Here is a 20,880-nt window from a genome sequence, read left to right on the forward strand (position 1 = left end):
CGTATAAAAACAATGAACATGAAAAACATTCAAAAACAGTAAGTTACCTGGGACTCTATCTGAAACACATGCTAGTAACACTTCTGATAAGGGATCACCTAATCTTATCACTGTTCTGCTGATTGGATCCCTACTGACCAATGAGGCTGTCCTCCTGGAGCTGTGACAGTGCTTCTGACTGTATATAAACCAGGGCTGCAGGTCTGGACAACTCATCAACCGAATCACACAGCAACCATGAGGTCTCTGGTCTTCGTTCTGCTCATCGGAGCTGCTTGTGAGTAGAAAACTTGTCTCTACAGATAGTTGAATACTTAGATCTTTCGCAAATGACTTTGTATTTAAATTCAGTGATTACAATATAGTGTTTAATTACTCTTTGATTAGCCCTTGACAAAAAAATTCTGTCTCTTTTCAGTCGCCACGGAGGACGATAAGATCGTCGGAGGGTATGAGTGCAAGCCCTACTCCCAGCCCCACCAGGTGTCTCTGCAATCTGGGTACCACTTCTGTGGTGGTTCCCTGGTCAACAAGAACTGGGTTGTGTCTGCTGCTCACTGCTACAAGTCGTAAGTAGACCACATGTTGACTTTCTCTACAAGCTTCACACACCAAAGGAAAACCAATGGATAGAACCAGGACACCCACAGCAGCACAGTCATTCCTGTAAATTGATTTATTACTGAAAAACAACAAAGCTATCCATCTTGACTTGAATACTCGTATACAGTATATCTCTTCCTGTCTGTCTCTCTCTTGCAGTCGTGTGGAGGTTCGTCTTGGAGAGCACAACATCAAGGTGAAGGAGGGTAAGGAGCAGTTCATTCGCTCTTCCCGCGTGATCCGTCATCCAGATTACAGCTCTTACAACATCAACAACGACATCATGCTGATCAAGCTGCGCAAGCCCGCCACCCTCAACTCCTACGTGCAGCCCGTGGCTCTGCCCTCCAGCTGTGCCCCCGCCGGCACCATGTGCAAAGTCTCTGGCTGGGGCAACACCATGAGCTCCAGTGAGTATAGTGTATACCACCATGGTATTCTGGTTTTGTGTTACACTGTGTATTTGGCCAGTTTAATATTATAACTCTTTCTCTTTGTCTCCCTCTCTTCTTCTCTTCCACCCTCATCCCTCCATTTCATGTAACAGCTGCTGACAGCAACAAGCTGCAGTGCCTGGACATCCCCATCCTGTCCTCTGAGGACTGTGACAACGCTTACCCTGGCATGATCACTGACGCCATGTTCTGTGCTGGCTACCTGGAGGGAGGCAAGGACTCTTGCCAGGTTAGTGCAAATCTGACCTCCCAGCCCAGTGACGCAACAGAGAGGACTTGTGTTTGGTCATTATTGACATGGACATCAAACAACTCTTTTTTCTCCTCTTTTCTAATTTTCTCTCTCTCAGGGTGACTCCGGTGGCCCTGTGGTGTGCAACGGTGAGCTGCAGGGTGTTGTGTCCTGGGGCTACGGCTGTGCCGAGAGGGATCATCCCGGTGTCTACGCCAAGGTCAGACTGAAAAGAGCTTTCTTCTCTTATTTTAGAGATAACAACAGAGAGCTGCATCCACTCATGTCTTTTTCTCTTCTCCTCCAGGTCTGCCTGTTCAACGACTGGCTCACCAGCACCATGGCCAGCAACTAAGTCTGATCCCAGCACCAGACCTCCAGCACGGCTGCACAACTCTACCTCTTGATCCACCTCTTGAACTGGAGATGGAAACGAAATAAAGTTTAAATTTAAGAACTTGACGCAGCTCATTTTGAATGGATCAAGCCTGATCTTTCTATGGTTCCTAGAGAGATACATTCTTTTTGAACAGAAGTACCAATTTTATTCTGTATTTGCATGCCAGGGGTACTGTAACTCATACAGGTCAAAGGTAGTCAAATATCGAGTGTAAAATCAAAATCCAGGTAAACGAAAAAAATGTCTACCAGTTTTAAGCACTAAATGCAGACCATTTTGTGTTGGGGTGCAAGACCCAGCGAAGAATAGCCCTAAAGCAAACTGATTCAATTACATTTACTTCCATAAGAAACCTTTTCTCATCAGTTGTAAAACATTCAAATTTGGAATAGGCTTAAACAGGGAACATCTCAGTATTTTTGGTTCAGATCTTAGATGGATAACAAACTACTGCGGTGGACAGTGGGGACATAATTCACCCTGGAACATTGGGGTGGGGAAATGTTGCTGGCGGAAGTTGCCATGCGGCTATTTAAAGGCCACGCCCTTCCTGTTCCCTCTCTTCCTCTTCGCTGACACTAAAATAAATGGCTGACACCAGTCAGGGAAAAATGTGTAATGGCCTCGTCTTAGAATTCTTCGACGCTACATTGGTGACCCTGGTGCTGGTCTAGAGCAGTTTTAGGCCCTGTTTACACAAACACAGGTATTTTTGAAACCAGGCATTTTTCAACACGGTTTGGCCTTCCGGCCACACGCAAACGGCGTTCTAGGTCACTGAAACCAGACTTTTTTTAAAACATTTTCAGTAACTCCACTTTCAGTGTTGTCGTGTGTCAGTGTTGTCTCAGATTGTGCCTTTTCTGTAGACTGGAACGGGAGGAACAGAATCCACATAGCCTCTCGGGTTTTGGTAATATTCACTCTTAGACTGGAAGGGCATGGTCTGTCTAATGAATGTCTCCCATTGTATGGTTTTTAATTCCCTTTGATCATAGAAAAGTCAAAACTATGGAATTATTTAAAGACATGGACCTGTGCTGATTCGTCCAGAGGTCTGCCAGCGGTCTACCTGCTGTAGGTCCGCTAGCCTTGTGTTATCTGGGTTTATCCCTTACCTTTGTCTACAAACAGAAGTTGAACCAATTGCAGCAAAATAGATAACGTTACAGGAATCATCAGTGTAACTGCTTTAGCCACTGACCGCTACCATTAATGTTATGGACAGTGGCGACGCTAGAATGTATTGCTTGATAGGGCTATGGTGTGGCTTGACTGTATAGAGGGTTGGGCTGAGCTTAATGTCAGAATTTCAATGTCAATGTATAAAATAGCACGCCCTAAACAACTAGAAACACAATGCACCAGGCTACTGTTGGTAACGAAAATAATTATTAATCAGAAGCACACAAACGTACGGGAGTCACCAGCAAACGAAGAAACACATGCGACATGGGATGGCAGCCCAGTGAACATCTAGACGTTGATTAGCCGGTTTGCCGGTTTGGCCTAGACCCGGTTTGGCCTAGACGTCTAAATGACCTGCAGACGTCTAGGCCAAATTCCGGTTGAAAGTTTTTAAACCGGTTACATCTTAGCATATTACGTAAAAAAGAGCGTTGACTGAGAGAGAGAGGGAAAGAGAGAGGGAGAGAGAAAGTGAAAGAACATTTATTTTAGTGTCAGTGAAGAGGAAGAGAGGGAACAGGAAGGGCGTGGCCTTTAAATAGCCGCATGGCAACTGGCGCCAGCAACATTTCCCCACCCCAATGTTCCAGGGTGAATTATGTCCCCACTGTCTACCGCAGTAGTTTGTTATCCATCTAAGATTTGAACCAAAAATACTGAGATGTTCCCTGTTTAAGCCTATTCCAAATTTGAATGTTTTACAACTGATGAGAAAAGGTTTCTTATGGAAGTAAATGTACTTGAATCAGTTTGCTTTAAGGCTATTCCTCGCTGGGTCACATTTTTTTCTTTTACCTGGATTTTGATTTTACACCCTGTTTACTCTCCCTGTGAACAATCCCTTGGCATGCAGTATAACGTAGGGCCATGACCACAGCTTTCATGTAGGCTACTCACGATTTTCTCGCACGATTGCTGTCTAGAGCCATCTGTTGCTGCTAGCTTAAATTCATCCCGTCTCTCCATGGCGGACTTGTGCGCAACACTCCCATCATGCTTCTTAAACGCTGCTGTTGCATTCTTCCACTTTTTATATCTGTCGGTTGCAGTATGTACTATATAGTATGTAGCATGTAGTATGGACATTCGGACACGGCCATTACCTTTATGATTCACGGTGGTTATGACTAGTAGCTAGTAACGACGTGAACTTGAAGTAGCTAAGGTAGACGTTTGAAGTCCGCGCCGGCGGGAGGCTGTCATTGGTCAGAGGGGCTTGCGAGGCACGTTGATATGGTGATGTGATGTGAGTCAGAGAGAAATCTGTTTTTTGTTGTTGTTGAAAGTCTTAAACTGCGGAGTTGCTGGATTGGCGTATTCTGCTAGGTAATTATTTGTATTGGTTTATGGTAGGGCTTAGGTGGGGCTAACACAATTTTTGGTTAGGCTGCAGCTAGTCTCGGAACCAGACTCTCTACGGAGGAGAGTCTGGACTTCAGACGCTTAGTGGAAGTTCTTAAAAAAAACGTATCTCTTCCGGTCTGGACTGTCTACTCTCTATGGAATTTTGACGGGATATCCGCCCGTTTTTCCCCAACTTCCTTCAACAAAATTTCAGCGCCTGAATACCAGACGTAGTAGACAATCCGGACCGGAAGTCGACTTCGTCTGGCCCGCGAGACTAGGCTGCAGCCCAACCAAGCCACACCCTAGACCTGGTCCAGGGCGATACTCTCAATGCAATTTACCTATGAATGCGCTTCATCGGCCCGGTCGTCCGAGTCTACAGACAAAACCGTTTCATTACTCACCAAAGTAAACACATCGTTGGAAAGATGAAAGCCTTTTCTCCGAGGTCGCTACAGTTTGTAGTCCCCCAACTTTCAAATAAAAGGCAAATTTGTACACTTAAATGGCTAATATCCACAGCGCATCGACTGTCTTCTTCTACTGGCGATTTGGCGCTCTCTGCTTTGTTTAGCCTACTCACTGCTGCCGCCCATGTTGGGGACCCACCCACATTGTATGACCAAAACGGTGGTAGAGCAATTATCAGACTTTCTCCAAAGTGCTAGTTTTGTCAACGTTTTGATCTGAACCATATCATAAGTAACCTTGAAACAGGGCTAAACATGCATTTTCCCTTTACTACTCCTTTAACCAACGTAAATGGCGCTTTAACCAACGCAAAATATGAGGGCAGTTTAAACGGATGGATAGATTTTCGTACAAAAAGGGAGCATAAATAAGCCTTTACTTTCCTTGACATTCCTGCTGCTCTCAACATGGCCAGACTAATAGTGATTTTCACCTCTTTTAATAATGTTTTACCTCGTTCTGGAATAACTGCTTTATTGCGACAAACTGCGACTTTCTTTAGTTGCAAAATTAAGTCTTAAATCGACACACATCATATATGATAGTCATGGCACAATTCTAACGGGATCAAAAAATTATTTGTTTATCGCCATTGACTACCGTACATATTTTTTCCCGAATTAAGGTCCCATGTCCCATAGGAAACACTGTAATAACTTGGTAATGTAGACCGAGTGAAAAAAAGTCTATGGCGCAATGAATGGCAGGGCGTTATACCGGGGTGGGTATATCCCCCAAATGGAGGCGGAACAATCGACCGAACTCCGATGCCCAGACGGACTAATATTCTTGCTGCACATTCAATGTCAATCGTCTGAACTAAACGACACATGATTAGTTAGCTATATGTTTCCGCTACCTCGGGGAACAGGGTTATTGACAATTTAGCTGTAGCGTTTACTATAATAACCACTGAACATTTAAAGAAAGTGACAGGATTTGTGTCGTTTTGTCCTGGCCCGCATTTGTAGGCAAATCCATTCTGCAAGATGCGCCTTACTCTCCAGATGTTGATATCTCATGGCCGAGTGGCCCGTAAGATGGGTCTGGGTCTCGAGTCCCGGATCCACATGCTCAGGAACATTCTGACTGGGCTCGTGCGCCACGAGAGGATCGAGACCACGCGGGCCCGCGCAGACGAGGTTCGGTTCTATGCGGAGAGGGTGAGGACATGACGCCGTTAGCATGGCCACTACAACCGGGTCTAATGGTGCGTTCGTTTGTGGTCGGAGGTGGCAAGTCGCAAGTGGCAAAATACCTACCTCCGACCTGTGTGCATTCGAGCTATATACCATTATATCAGTTACCTAGTTATATCTATATACCATTATATCACAGTTACCTAGTTATATCTATATACCATTATATCACAGTTACCTAGTTATATCTATATACCATTATATCACAGTTACCTAGTTATATCTATATACCATTATATCACAGTTACCTAGTTATATCTATATACCATTATATCACAGTTACCTAGTTATATCTATATACCATTATATCACAGTTACCTAGTTATATCTATATATCATTATATCACAGTTACCTAGTTATATCTATATACCATTATATCACAGTTACCTAGTTATATCTATATACCATTATATCACAGTTACCTAGTTATATCTATATACCATTATATCACAGTTACCTAGTTATATCTATATACCATTATATCAATATCTATATACCATTATATCACAGTTACCTAGTTATATCTATATACCATTATATCACAGTTACCTAGTTATTTCTATATACCATTATATCACAGTTACCTAGTTATATCTATATACCAGTATATCACAGTTACCTTGTTATATCTATATACCAGTATATCACAGTTACCTAGTTATATCTATATACCATTATATCACAGTTACCTAGTTATATCTATATACCATTATATCACAGTTACCTAGTTATATCTATATACCATTATATCACAGTTACCTAGTTATATCTATATACCATTATATCACAGTTACCTAGTTATATCTATATACCATTATATCACAGTTACCTAGTTATATCTATATACCATTATATCACAGTTACCTAGTTATATCTATATACCATTATATCACAGTTACCTAGTTATATCTATATACCATTATATCACAGTTACCTAGTTATATCTATATACCATTATATCACAGTTACCTAGTTATATCTATATACCATTATATCAGTTACCTAGTTATATCTATATACCATTATATCACAGTTACCTAGTTATATCTATATACCATTATATCAGTTACCTAGTTATATCTATATACCATTATATCACAGTTACCTAGTTATATCTATATACCATTATATCAGTTACCTAGTTATATCTATATACCATTATATCAGTTACCTAGTTATATCTATATACCATTATATCACAGTTACCTAGTTATATCTATATACCATTATATCACAGTTACCTAGTTATATCTATATACCATTATATCACAGTTACCTAGTTATATCTATATACCATTATATCACAGTTACCTAGTTATATCTATATACCATTATATCACAGTTACCTAGTTATATCTATATACCATTATATCACAGTTACCTAGTTACATCTATATACCATTATATCACAGTTACCTAGTTATATCTATATACCATTATATCACAGTTACCTAGTTATATATATATACCATTATATCAGTTACCTAGTTATATCTATATACCATTATATCACAGTCACCTAGTTATATCTATATACCATTATATCAGTTACCTAGTTATATCTATATACCATTATATCAGTTACCTAGTTATATCTATATACCATTATATCACAGTTACCTAGTTATATCTATATACCATTATATCACAGTTACCTAGTTATATCTATATACCATTATATCACAGTTACCTAGTTATATCTATATACCATTATATCACAGTTACCTAGTTATATCTATATACCATTATATCACAGTTACCTAGTTATATCTATATACCATTATATCACAGTTACCTAGTTATATCTATATACCATTATATCACAGTTACCTAGTTATATTTATATACCATTATATCACAGTTACCTAGTTATATCTATATACCATTATATCACAGTTACCTAGTTATATCTATATACCATTATATCACAGTTACCTAGTTATATCTATATACCATTATATCACAGTTACCTAGTTATATTTATATACCATTATATCAGTTACCTAGTTATATCTATATACCATTATATCACAGTTACCTAGTTATATCTATATACCATTATATCAGTTACCTAGTTATATCTATATACCATTATATCAGTTACCTAGTTATATCTATATACCATTATATCACAGTTACCTAGTTATATCTATATACCATTATATCACAGTTACCTAGTTATATCTATATACCATTATATCACAGTTACCTAGTTATATCTATATACCATTATATCACAGTTACCTAGTTATATCTATATACCATTATATCACAGTTACCTAGTTACATCTATATACCATTATATCACAGTTACCTAGTTATATCTATATACCATTTTATCACAGTTACCTAGTTATATCTATATACCATTATATCAGTTACCTAGTTATATATATATACCATTATATCACAGTCACCTAGTTATATATATATACCATTATATCACAGTTACCTAGTTATATCTATATACCATTATATCACAGTTACCTAGTTATATCTATATACCATTATATCAGTTACCTAGTTATATCTATATACCATTATATCACAGTTACCTAGTTATATCTATATACCATTATATCACAGTTACCTAGTTATATCTATATACCATTATATCACAGTTACCTAGTTATATCTATATACCATTATATCACAGTTACCTAGTTATATCTATATACCATTATATCACAGTTACCTAGTTATATCTATATACCATTATATCACAGTTACCTAGTTATATCTATATACCATTATATCACAGTTACCTAGTTATATCTATATACCATTATATCACAGTTACCTAGTTATATCTAGTGCATTCGAGCAACTGGGGGCTGAGAAACATCCGAATTTGCGACGAGGAAGTGCGAGTTCATGCGGTGTTTTATTTAATCATTCCAAGTCGCAATTTGCCACCTCCCAGTTATAAACGAACGCACCATAATGTGACGAACTGTACAATATGCTGTCTTGTTAGCTACATGTTGTCAGCCTGCCAAAACTAGCTACCACTGCCTGTGTATTGACTAATGCATGTATGGGGATTGTTCCCTCCCCAGTTGATCGACTATGCGAAGAAGGCAGACACCGACGCAAAAGCCATGAAAATGGCCAGCTTCTGGCTCACGGTAAATGTGAACATGATCATTTTGCAAGGCTTTCAGATGACACTAATGTTAGTGAAACTGCATAAGTTAGGTGAATGTTAATAGCTCTCCCTGTCTCTGTCTGTCTCCAGGAAAAAGACCTTGTTCCAAAGCTCTTTAAGGTCCTAGCTCCTAGGTTTGAGACACAGCAGAAAGGCTACACACGAATGGCTCGTATCCCCAACCGGGAGAACCTGGACCGGGCTAAGATGGCTGTTCTGGAGTACAAAGGGAACCCTTTCCCACCACTTTATCCTGCCAAAAAGGACAACGAATTCACCCTCATCAACCAGCTGCTGAAAGGCTACCGAGAGGAGAAGGCTCAGCAGGTAGCAGCCAAGGCCCAATAACTGGCATATGGATGGATCCCTGTTGAAGATAACTCTGGCTTTAAGACTGTTTTGGACAGTGGTTTCATTTCTTTGTGGGTCCTATTTTTTTGGGGAAGATTGTGTTTGGAAACACGGTTTTGAAGATTATTTATATATATTTGTTTGTAAAAGATGTCAAAATAAATGTAACTGTCTCAGAGTGGCCAGCTGTGTTCTGTTTTGGGAATATTGGCAAGCTGCCCATATCAAAATAGACATGCACCTAGAGGAAGCTAGAACTACAGTTGGGTCCATAAATATTTGGACATCGATCATTTTAGGGCTGTACACAACTACAATGGATTTGAAATGAGAAAAACAAGATGTGCTTTAAGTGCAGACTTTCAGCTTTAATTTGTGGGTATTTACATCCAAATCAGGTGAACGGTGTAGGAATTACAATTTTACACGTGGTCCCCTCTTTTTTAAGGGGCCAAAAGTAATTGGACAATTTGCTGCTCAGCTGTTCCATGGCCAAGTGTGTGTTATGACCTCGTAATTTCATTTACAAGGAGCAGATAAAAGGGTCTAGACATTTCAAGTGTGGTACTTGCATTTGGAATCTGTTGCTTTCAACTCTCAATATGAAATCCAAAGAGCCGTCACTATCTGTGAAGCAAGCCATCATTAGGCTGAAAAAAATCTAAACAAACCTATCAGAGAGACAGCAAAAACATTAGGTGTGGCCAAATCAACCGTTTGGTACATTCTTAAAAAGAAAACACACTGGTGAGCTCAGCAACACCAAAACACCCGGAAGACCACAGAAAACAACTGTGGTGGATGACAGAATATGTTTTTCCCTGGTGAAGAAAGACCCTTTCATAGCAGCTGGCCAGATCAAGAACACTCCCCAGGAGGAGGAAGAACACTCCCCAGGAGGAGGAAGGAGTATCGGTGTCAAAGTCACCAATCAAGAGAAGACTTCTGCAGAGTAAATACAGAGGGTTCACCACAAGATGTAAACCATTGGTGAGCCACAAAAACAGGAAGACCAGATTAGAATTTGCCAAATCACATATAAAAAGCCTGTACAGTTCTGGAACAACATCCTATGGACAGATGAGACAAAGATCAACTTGTACCAGAATGATGGGAAGAGAAGAGTATGGAGAAGGGAAGGAACTGCTCATGATCCAAAGCACCACCTCATCAGTGAAGCATGATGGTGGTAGTGTTATGGCGTGGGCATGTATGGCTGCCAATGGAACTGGTTCCCTTTTATTTATTGTTTATGTGTTTTATTATTATTTATGTGGATGCTGACAAAAGCAGCAGAATGAATTCTGAAGTGTTTCGGGCAACATCTGCTCATATTCAGCCAAATGCCTTTGGAACTCATTGGACGGCGCTTCACAGTGCAGGTGGACAGTGACCCGAAGCACACTGCGAAAGCAACCAGAGAGTTTCTTAAGGCAAAGAAGTGGAATGTTCTGCAATGGCCTAGTCAATCACCTGACCTGAATCCCATTGACCATGCATTTCACTTGCTGAAGACAAAATGACATCACTGTAAATGAGGCTCATACCTCAGTTGATCTTTGAGTTTAAATAAAGGTGATAATAAAACTGAAGTGAAACCGCCCTAAGAACAAGCAGGAAGTGAAGACAGTTGCAGTAGAGGCCTGGCAGAGCCTCACCAGGGATGAAACCTGGCGTCTGGTGATGTCTATGGGTTCCAGACTTCAGGCTGTCATTGCACAGGATTTGCAACCAAATATTGAAAATGACAGTTTGATTTACGATTATGTTAGTTTGTCCAATTAATTTTGGTCCCTTAAAAAGGGGTATACCACATATATAAAAATGTAATTCCTACACCGTTCACCTGATCTGGATTTAAATACCGCAATTAAAGCGTTGAAATGAAAGTGAAATGAAATGAAAGCAATGAAAGTCTGCACTTAAAGCATCTAAACTATTGATTCTTTCATTTCAAATCTATTGAGGTGGTGTAAAGAGCCCAAATGATAAAAACTGTCAATGTCCAAATATACATGGACCTAACTGTACATGGATGTAAGTGTCCAAGACTTGTTATTGAAGAGCTGAAGATTCGGCTAGTCACACACCAACACTACCGTGGTTTACTACGCCAAGCTTCTGTGAAGGGAACTGCAGAGCAGAAAGAGACGCGTTCATGATGCAATGATGAACCTGTAATGAGCACCTTGAATTGGACCTGCTCTCCAGGTTTCTCTTTAGGGTTGTATTACATGGGAGACATTTACTGGTATTGGAGTGTCCATGTTGGAGTAATGCTTTTGCTCTACTACAATAAAAATACAGTACATAAACACTTTCTGCTACATAAATTTCCTCAGGGTAAGAATGATGCAGAAACGAGCAGGGCTTTAATAAAACCAACCATTTTATTTTTGGCAAAAAGTGTATGTACAGCTTATTGAGAATATCCTCATTTGACACCATTAAGATGCATTTATTTTGAAGTGTTTCAGTGATGTGCTCTTAACCAGATCTCTCAAGAGTAGCCTGGAAGCTGTGCTGTTATCATGACATGCATACTGTCCCCTCACATCTCCTTCCACTGTGGGGTGCGTGTGTGTGTGTGTGTGTGTGTGTGTGTGTGTGTGTGCACGTACGCACATCAGTCAAAGGGTGTAGTTGATGTAAGCTTAACCTGTGTGTCATTCATGTACACAGTCATGCAGTATGTGTGATTGAGTTGAATCAGTAAGTGAATGACAGTCATTCACCTGGTATATTAGTCTGTACAGTCAAGTAATGGCAACCAACCATGAGCAACTATGGCAATGATGCCAAAACAGATACATATATTTGCTGTAGCAATAATGTCAAATATGAATGCCTAAATATACAGAGCCATTATAACACCAAAACATATACTGTATCACAATTAGTACTCTAATTCAAGTATTCTGTTTTACAGACTAATAAAACCTTTAATTCTATGTTCTTATATGTACACAACACGTACCCATCTAACCATCTTAATGTACTCCAGAAAATACGTACCGTAACAGGAGGTTATTGATAAAAGTTGTAATTAACAGTAAATTTACCGCCATTCTCTGTTTTGATTGAATTAAACAAATTGAGACTAGTTTAATGCATGCTTCATACTCCGGGTATAATTATGACATCCATTGACAATGTGTTGGCTGCACTCCATTTTGATTTAGTTATGTAAAAACAGGTGGTAAATCCACAGTATTGACTTTTATGAATGACTCCCTTGCGTTACTGTATTGGGTTATTACAGGAATTATTGCGCACACAAAAAAAGGGTAAGCCCATATCAATTATTATAAAGATGTTCCATTCTTCAGTGTCTCAGTAGGCCATTGGAGAATAAGACCATAGCTGGAAAATATTTTGATGCATTATTTGTGGGTAAACGGGTATAATTTAGTCCAGATGCGCTCTACTGGGTAAAGTGACATGGACAGACAGACAGACGCGCTCTACTGGTTAAAGTGACATGGACAGACAGACACGCTCTACTGGGTAAAGTGACATGGACAGACAGACAGACAGACAGACGCGCTCTACTGGGTAAAATGACATGGACAGACAGACAGACGCGCTCTACTGGGTAAAGTGACATGGACAGACAGACAGCTCTAATGGGTAAAGTGACATGGACAGACAGACAGACGCGCTCTACTGGGTAAAGTGACATGGTAAAGTGACATGGACAGACAGACAGACGCGTTCTACTGGGTAAAGTGAGATGGACAGACAGACAGACGCGCTCTACTGGGTAAAGTGACATGGACAGACAGACAGACGCGCTCTACTGGGTAAAGTGACATGGACAGACAGACGGACTGAAAAGCGGATCATTAAAGTGCTCCATGCAGGACAGTACATACAGAATGCAGTATCAACTTTTACATTTCAACAAGAGTTTTTGTAAATCTTTGCAGTTTTCTCTGTACATTGATGAACAGCTAAAGGGGATAAAGACATAGGGTTCACGTTGCTTTGCTACGGGGGTGATAAATTCATAGCCTCTGTCTGTCCGGGGAAAACCTTTCTCTCTTCACTCATGTGTCAAGGATGGAACGGAGGCTGGATTTCAAAGTAAAAAAACAAAACATCGTAATTAAGACGCACATTTTAAAATAACTTGGAGATCATCCCAGTCCTTGTGCTCTATAGCATTAGTACATTCACAAAGGTCTACATACAATAGACTTTTCACAGAAAACAGAGCAAGCATATTTACGACTCCAGTGAATACTGAACTCAAGTGGGTTACCGTGGTAATGGCCGGTGTGAAGAGGATAACGTAAGGTTTGAATATCAACAAATGTTAGCTTCGTTAAAGCAAACAGATGTTAGCTTCTTCAAAGACTTTTCACAAATTTAAACTATATCCTAACCTAAATTGTATGGCCTGTACATACAGAATCTTCTTAATACAAGCACACACATCGTATGGTAACATGGAGCACAGTATATCAGGTGTGAGACAGGGAATAGTACAGACATGCTTGTTTTACAAGTACCTTAGAGGTTTCCACAGTACACTTGACATTGTACACTTAAACATCAGCATATCACTCCTGTCTAACCTGGTGCAATCAAGGTATAGAAGAGTATATACATTAACCCAACCTATTCTATTTTAGAGTAAATATCTATGCGTTATCAAAATATGTCATATAACATTAAAAAAAGAATTGATGTTTCGCATTTAGGTGTGAATACTTTACTCTGGTACAATGTAATGGCACAGCACCACTTGGAATTCAACAATGTGAAAAAAACAACCCTTCTGCAATATAAACTCTGCAACTAGTTAAAGTACAAGTACCTCTCTTTTGCTTCAGCTATTTACAGTACACTTCTCCCTCGGCTCTTCCATCGATGCCTTATAAATTCTTCAAAGAAAGTGTTCATAAGAGTTTTCTCCAGTCCCCGTTGTGCAGTCCTATCTCTCTATTGCTAAGGCTACATCCATTTTGTCCTCTCTCCCTGTGTCTCTCGCTGGCCAGCATCAAATATGTATTGCTTCTTCATGCTTTTACAAGCTGAGCACTCCAACTTTAGCTATTTCCTCTTCTCGGTTTCGCTCTTTCTCCCATTCTCTCCATTCACAGGTGAAAATGGGGCATTTGGGGCTTCTATTCCACATGCGTGCGTTGGACGATGACTCCTCTTCCTCGTTCATTGATCCCTTCTCCTAGCTTACCACCTGATCAATGAACATCTCTCCTCCCTCGTTAACGCTTCTACTCCATCTCTTTTCTTTCTTTCTTCTACCTCTACGTCGTTCATCCCTACCTCCCCCCCCCCCCCCCCCGCCAGCTGTCTCAAGCCTTCGACCCGACCCCGAGCCCGCCCTGCATGCTGAAGTATTCGGTGAAGGAGGGGAGTCGCGGCGGGGGAGGGGGGGAGTGGCCGGAGAGGCGGGGGTGGATAGGGGGTGGGGCCGGGGGGAATGCGGACATCAGGTCGGCCGTGGTGGTGATAATCTTCTGCTCGCTGTTCCTCTGCACCTCCTGTCCCTTCTGGGCCACCGTCTCATCTACCGTCTTCACCGGGCCCTGGGAGAGAGAGAGAGAGAGAGAGAGAGAGAGAGAGAGAGAGAGAGAGAGAAGGGGGTTCAGGGTACAAGCTTAAATGGTTTTAAAGGTCAGCCTCCTGTCAATATCTGGAAACCTCTTCTCATACTAGGCATTGCAGGAAGGGTGGATTTGGGTTACAGGGTACATGGACCCTACTGTACCTTCAGGTGTCTAGTTACCAAACCCATCCCTGGTTATAGTACCTCTCTGTGTGTATGCTAATGAGTGTGTGTACAAAAACGCCTATCCCCCTTTGACACCAGCGCAGGAACGGTCCCCTAGTGTTGGGCCCCAGCAGGGCCGCTGGCCTCCCACTCACAGACTGGATGGAGAAGAGCTCAGTGAAGTTGGGCTGGGAGTCTCCCAGGAAGGAGCTGTTGCCATAGGCGTGGTGGGGGAAGCTCTCTCCGGCCACGCCCCCCTTCGGACTGGACAGCAGGATGCCGATCTGGGACGTCCTCACGTGGTACGGGAAGTTCTTATTGGCTGCAGAGGGCCGAGTGATAGCCTATCGGGTAGAGAGGGAGGGGAGATGGTTTAACATACAGCATGTGCAGAGATAGGTAGGCTCAGTGTGGCTCTTTCACTATTCCAAGTGTAATCCAACGGTATACATACATACACTGCTACAGTCTAACACCGTGTCCTAACTACACTAAAAATTAAAACTAAAAATGCGTTCCATTGCTTTGTTTTCTATTGTTATGTCCTAACTGGACGCGAGCGACGCAGCGCGAAGCGGCGCGACGTTTTAACTGCCCTTTTGACGCTCGCCCTGTTCCTATTTTCCTCCTGTCGCTCGTGTTGACAGGCATCTGTCTTCAGTTGGGACTATAGACAAATGACGTAACAGAACAGGACATTTAACGGTTTCAGTTAGGACAGCAAGCATGCGATGTCGCGTTCTGTTTCTCGCGTCGCAAGCAGTTAGGACACGGTGTAATACATACATACACTGCTACAGTCTAATACTGTACATACATACACTGCTACAGTCTAATACATACATGCACTCCTACAGTCTAATACATACATACACTGCTACAGTCTAATACTGTACATACATACCCTAATACATACATACCCTGCTACAGTCTAATACATACATACACTGCTACAGTCTAATACATACATACCCTGCTACAGTCTAATACATACATACACTGCTACAGTCTAATACATACATACCCTGCTACAGTCTAATACATACATACACTGCTACAGTCTAATACATACATACCCTGCTACAGTCTAATACATACATACCCTGCTACAGTCTAATACATACATACACTGCTACAGTCTAAGTGGCCATTATGTGTAGATTTGTTCCTGACAAGCAATCAATACAGCAATACATCGCAATATTTTTTTCCACGATACTCTATCGATTTTCTGTGGTACATTAATGATACAGTATTTATTTTTTAAATAATAATAATTTCTCCCACACGGAAAATATACAAAACAAGACAGGGAATAGATATAGATATAGAAAATGAAGGATATAATTCAGTCATAGATACATTATTCATGTTTTAAATGATAAAATAAAAATAAAAATGTCCTTCCATTCCCTCCGCCCTCAGGATCACTACCAGGGTGCGGGGGATGGAGTTGTTTTTACAGCTGTATTTTAAGAATTTCAGTAAATTATGCGAGTATTGCAATATGTATTGTATGGTATCGCAATGTATTGTGATACGTATCATATTGTACATTTTATCATCATCTTTATTGTGGGCCTATAGTAGGCCTAGGTAATCCAAATAAAAATAACACAATAAACATCAATGGCAAATGTGCTCCGCATTCGCATTCTATCCTAAATTGCAAAATGCACATGTAGCCTAAACGCCTTGATCTTAAATAAAAAGCAACAAAAGAAACAAGATGAGATTAAACAGGATTAAGACAACAATAGGCCTATAATTTCAACTTTACTCTGTAGAAGAATAAAGGCTAATGGTTTTATCGTTGACATTGTGAGGTTCATCTGGGCCTTTCTGTCGTCTACAAAAATGTAATGAAAGAGCATGAATCCATTAATCACACTCCGGGCTGTAAAATGATGTTTTGTGTTTAGGTAATTTGAAACGCTCCTGGCCTAGGACAAACGTCACACAGTAGCAAGATTTTTGTGTGGCTGAAATATTATTACTGAATTGTATTAGTGTAACAGGGTTTACCATTGGGGTGTCTTGTGATTCGTTGATTGATTAATTAATGGACTAATTTCTGAGAGACTGATTGCTGGTTCTCTCTTGTTTCATGTGCAAACGGCAGAGCATGACACAGCTGCAAGGAATCAGCTAATCGCAAGGGGTTCGCCGGAGTCAGACAGGGGCTTTCCAGAGCGGCCTGCAGGGTCATATTAACGGGTGTTGTATTGAACCTGTGTGTGTGGTGGCGTCAGCAGGCGGGTGACGGAAGTAGGAACCAGCGTTTTTTGTCTCTGCGTTGCTGCTCTGTAAAGAGATCCTATGTCAGGTTTTGATGTTGATATTTTGTGTAGGCCTACACAACCTGTGGGAGCTGGTTTTGATGTTGATATTTTGTGTAGGCCTACACAACCTGTGAGAGCTGGTTTTGATGTTGATATTTTGTGTAGGCCTACACAACCTGTGAGAGCTATATGTTTTTAAGCATTGTGTATTGGATGTATGTACCGTCTAATATCACCTTCTATTATTAGGACTAGATTGGGTTGGGCGATTGTATGAGGTCAGGTTTATTGGTCTTTTCCGAATTAAGGTCCCATGTCCCATAGGAAACACTGTAATAACCAACCGGCTCCACTGTAGCGGCTCGCATCCAGTTTACAACTCTGGGACTCTCGCCTACAGGGCAATGAAAGGAACAGCTCCCTGCTATCTACAGGCCATGGTCAAATCCTACACCCCCTCCCAACTGCTACGCTCTGCTACCTCGGGCCGAGTGGTTGCCCCGTCACTCCGAGGCCCCTGCGGTCGATCGACACGGTCACGGCTCTTCTCTGTCCTGGCCCCGCAGTGGTGGAATTAACTGCCCACTGATGTCAGGACAGCAGAGTCACTGCCCATCTTTCGCCGCAGGCTCAAAACTCATCTCTTCAAGAAGTACTACCACAATCCTCCATCTTAAGTACCTATTGTATTTTTAGATTGCTTTCTTGCACTTTGCCTGCAGCACTAGATTGTGCTCTTAATCACTTGTTTTAGAAAGGAGATACACTTCTGGAAAGTAGTAGTAAATTGGCTTTTCCTACGTTAAATGCAATCATTGTAAGACGCTTTAGATAAAAGTGTCAGCTAAATGACTGTAATGTAATATGTAATGTAGTGTGTGTGTGTGTGTGTGTGTGTGGTTGCATGTGTGTCTGTGTGCAAGTGAGTTTGTGTGTGTGTGTGTGTGTGTGTGTGTGTGTGTGTGTGTGTGTGTGTGTGTGTGTGTGTGGTCGTGCCAGTGAGCTCGGGTGTGCGGAAGGTGAGAGTTACTGACAAGGACGACGACGAGGGTCTGACTCATTAACAGTGTGTGTGTGTGTGTGTGTGTGTGTGTGTGTGTGTGTGGGGACGATGAGGGTGTGACTCATTAACAGTGTGTGTGCGAGATGTGCAGTGCAAACATGGGGACAAGGTTCACCAACCAGGAATACGATGTGGGCATAGAGGTGGATGCCAAGCTGGATGCCATTGACAATCTTCTCTCGCGCCCACTTAGGGATACCAAAGTTAGCTATCAGAGCCATCACTGGCACTGCAAAAAACCTGAGAGAGAGAGAGAGAGAGAGAGAGAGGGGGGGGGGGAAGAAGAGAAAAAATAATGAGCAAGAGAGGGCAGTGAAAGAAAGATAAAGCTACGCGTGCGAATCCGCGACTCAAGTCCAGTCAAGATCCGGTGTTACTCAAGTATCTCAAGAGAGCTGATCGGGGATCAGTTGTGTCTTTTGAATGAAGTTGTGCGAGTAGAGCACTACTATTTTGAGGCTTGATAAACGCAGGGGGTCCGCGGTGGCGTAGCTATCAATCTTTCAGATCAACCACGGAACCCTCGACAGCAACAAGGGGACAACTGGACAATATGTCGGGTTTGATCAAATTGGGAGAAAAGGGAATGCATTATATATAAATTCCTATGCCTATACGTTTAAAAAGATGAATTCGGTCCACAGGTGATGTGCGAGCGTGTGTGTGGAGGAGTGTGGAGGGTAGATGTGTAGAGGAGTGTGGAGGGTAGATGTGTGGAGGGTAGATGTGTAGAGGAGTGTGGAGGGTAGATGTGTAGAGGAGTGTGGAGGGTAGATGTGTAGAGGAGTGTGGAGGGTAGATGTGTAGAGGAGTGTGGAGGGTAGATGTGTAGAGGAGTGTGGAGGGTAGATGTGTGGAGGGTAGATGTGTAGAGGAGTGTGGAGGGTAGATGTGTAGAGGAGTGTGGAGGGTAGATGTGTGGAGGGTAGATGTGTAGAGGAGTGTGGAGGGTAGATGTGTAGAGGAGTGTGGAGGGTAGATGAGTGGAGGAGTGTGGAGGTAGAGGAGGAGGTCTCACCAGAGAGTGTATGCAGTGAAGAAGGGGATGTAGAAAGGCTGTTTCTCAGGGTAGTGTTTGAGGGAGATGAGGACGGCGTAGCAGAACCACACGTAGGCCAACAGCTGCAGGCCCATCAGCCCGTAACCCGCTGGGCTGTCATACGCATACAGAACCTCCCCTGGGTCAAAGAACTGACACACACACACACACATACACACACTGTAAGAACAGCACTTAACATCTCAACATTACAACGTTCCTGAACCAAAGTGCTGGAAGGTTATTATTATCATCATCATCATAGAAATGAATTAAGCAAGGACAACCGTGCTGTATCTAATCAGTGACGATCATATACCACATTAGTGTCAGCAGGGGCGTCATGCAACCCAAAAAACCGAGGGGGCACGAGATAGCGAAGCGCGTGCAAAATGTTTGTGTTTTTTTGTGCATTTTTGCCGTTTAAAATCAGGACACAGCACACTACCAGTTTCCACTCAAGCGGTGTGAAATTAAACTTACCGGTAGCGTTCTTTCAAGGACTTTCAAAATAAAAGTAAGGGAAAACAAATCTATTTTATTCACTTGGCATTGGTCCGAATGATATACTGTATACTGAAGTATGAAGTATATTGAATCTGATATACTGAATAGCCTAATATTTGGAGGACCTGTTCATCAGTTAAGGACAACCTTAATCTAAATGTATGCAAGCAGACCATGAAAACATGTTTATCTGAGACGAGGCCAGTGTTAATTTGGAAGAAACCAAATCCACCGGGAAAGAGGGTGTTTGGCTTTTTGAAAGAGGTTATGGTGGCTTTTCGAGGTGGTCTATGACATAATTAATAATACCTTCAGCTCAGTAGAGAAAATAATCATAGCTCCGCATTGTAAAATGTAATGGTAAACAAACAATAACAGAAATGTAAAAAACGCGTGCCCCCTCAAGTTCTATAGGCATGACGCCTCTGACTGTCAGTTCACCAGCTCATCAGATAAAAGAACATGGCCCATTTACTGACTCTTATCTGCTGGTGGTTTTCCTGACACAGTTGGGATGACCAATGGAAAGGTCAGAGTGATACTTTGTTCTGTTCTGTGTGTGTGTGTGTGTGTGTGTGTGTGTGTGTGTGAGCGGCTCAGTGTCATTGAGTCTTCTCTACAACTGGGTCATTGTCTCAACCTGAGTCTCCGTGTCTGCGTCGCGTCGGCCAGCGTATTCAGTTTCCCAGGCCAGTGACTGGATCCACCGTCCATACAGGGTTACACCGTCCTGCCCTACATTATGTATAGACCCTAGTTCTCAATATGCAGTACTAGGCCTACATGGAGTTAGAAAAACTGAGGTTCGGGAGGAGAAAGACAACACCGCAACTGTCTGGTGTCTAACTGAAGCA

General features: G+C 41.7%; 3 protein-coding genes across 3 annotated transcripts in view; 2 read left to right on the forward strand and 1 right to left on the reverse strand.

Annotated features, from left to right (window-relative positions):
• Positions 1 to 222: 222 nt before the first annotated feature.
• On the forward strand, positions 223 to 1,696 carry LOC311314483 (trypsin-1-like). The gene is made up of 6 exons (XM_084444851.1): positions 223 to 277; positions 419 to 569; positions 763 to 1,013; positions 1,151 to 1,287; positions 1,409 to 1,510; positions 1,598 to 1,696. The coding sequence occupies exons 1-6, from the start codon at positions 238 to 240 to the stop codon at positions 1,643 to 1,645; spliced, it is 729 nt and encodes a 242-aa protein (XP_084300977.1). The 5' UTR covers positions 223 to 237; the 3' UTR covers positions 1,646 to 1,696.
• A 3,818-nt stretch (positions 1,697 to 5,514) lies between these two features.
• Positions 5,515 to 9,553, forward strand: mrpl17 (mitochondrial ribosomal protein L17). Its single transcript, XM_084444852.1, has 3 exons — positions 5,515 to 5,859; positions 8,956 to 9,024; positions 9,135 to 9,553. The coding sequence occupies exons 1-3, from the start codon at positions 5,686 to 5,688 to the stop codon at positions 9,390 to 9,392; spliced, it is 501 nt and encodes a 166-aa protein (XP_084300978.1). The 5' UTR covers positions 5,515 to 5,685; the 3' UTR covers positions 9,393 to 9,553.
• Positions 9,554 to 14,716: 5,163 nt separating this feature from the next.
• Positions 14,717 to 20,880, reverse strand: part of tmem145 (transmembrane protein 145) — a gene marked incomplete at both ends in the record, with an annotated part of 32,575 nt that continues 26,411 nt past the window's right edge. The window contains 4 exons of the mRNA XM_084444844.1: positions 14,717 to 14,950; positions 15,291 to 15,479; positions 18,600 to 18,720; positions 19,499 to 19,671. Coding sequence (XP_084300970.1) covers positions 14,717 to 14,950; positions 15,291 to 15,479; positions 18,600 to 18,720; positions 19,499 to 19,671 — 717 coding nt within the window. The remainder of the gene's footprint in view (positions 14,951 to 15,290; positions 15,480 to 18,599; positions 18,721 to 19,498; positions 19,672 to 20,880) is intronic.

The sequence above is a fragment of the Borostomias antarcticus genome (assembly GCF_949987555.1).
Source record: "Borostomias antarcticus genome assembly, chromosome: 10".
In the NCBI taxonomy this organism is placed as follows: Eukaryota; Metazoa; Chordata; class Actinopteri; order Stomiiformes; family Stomiidae; genus Borostomias; species Borostomias antarcticus.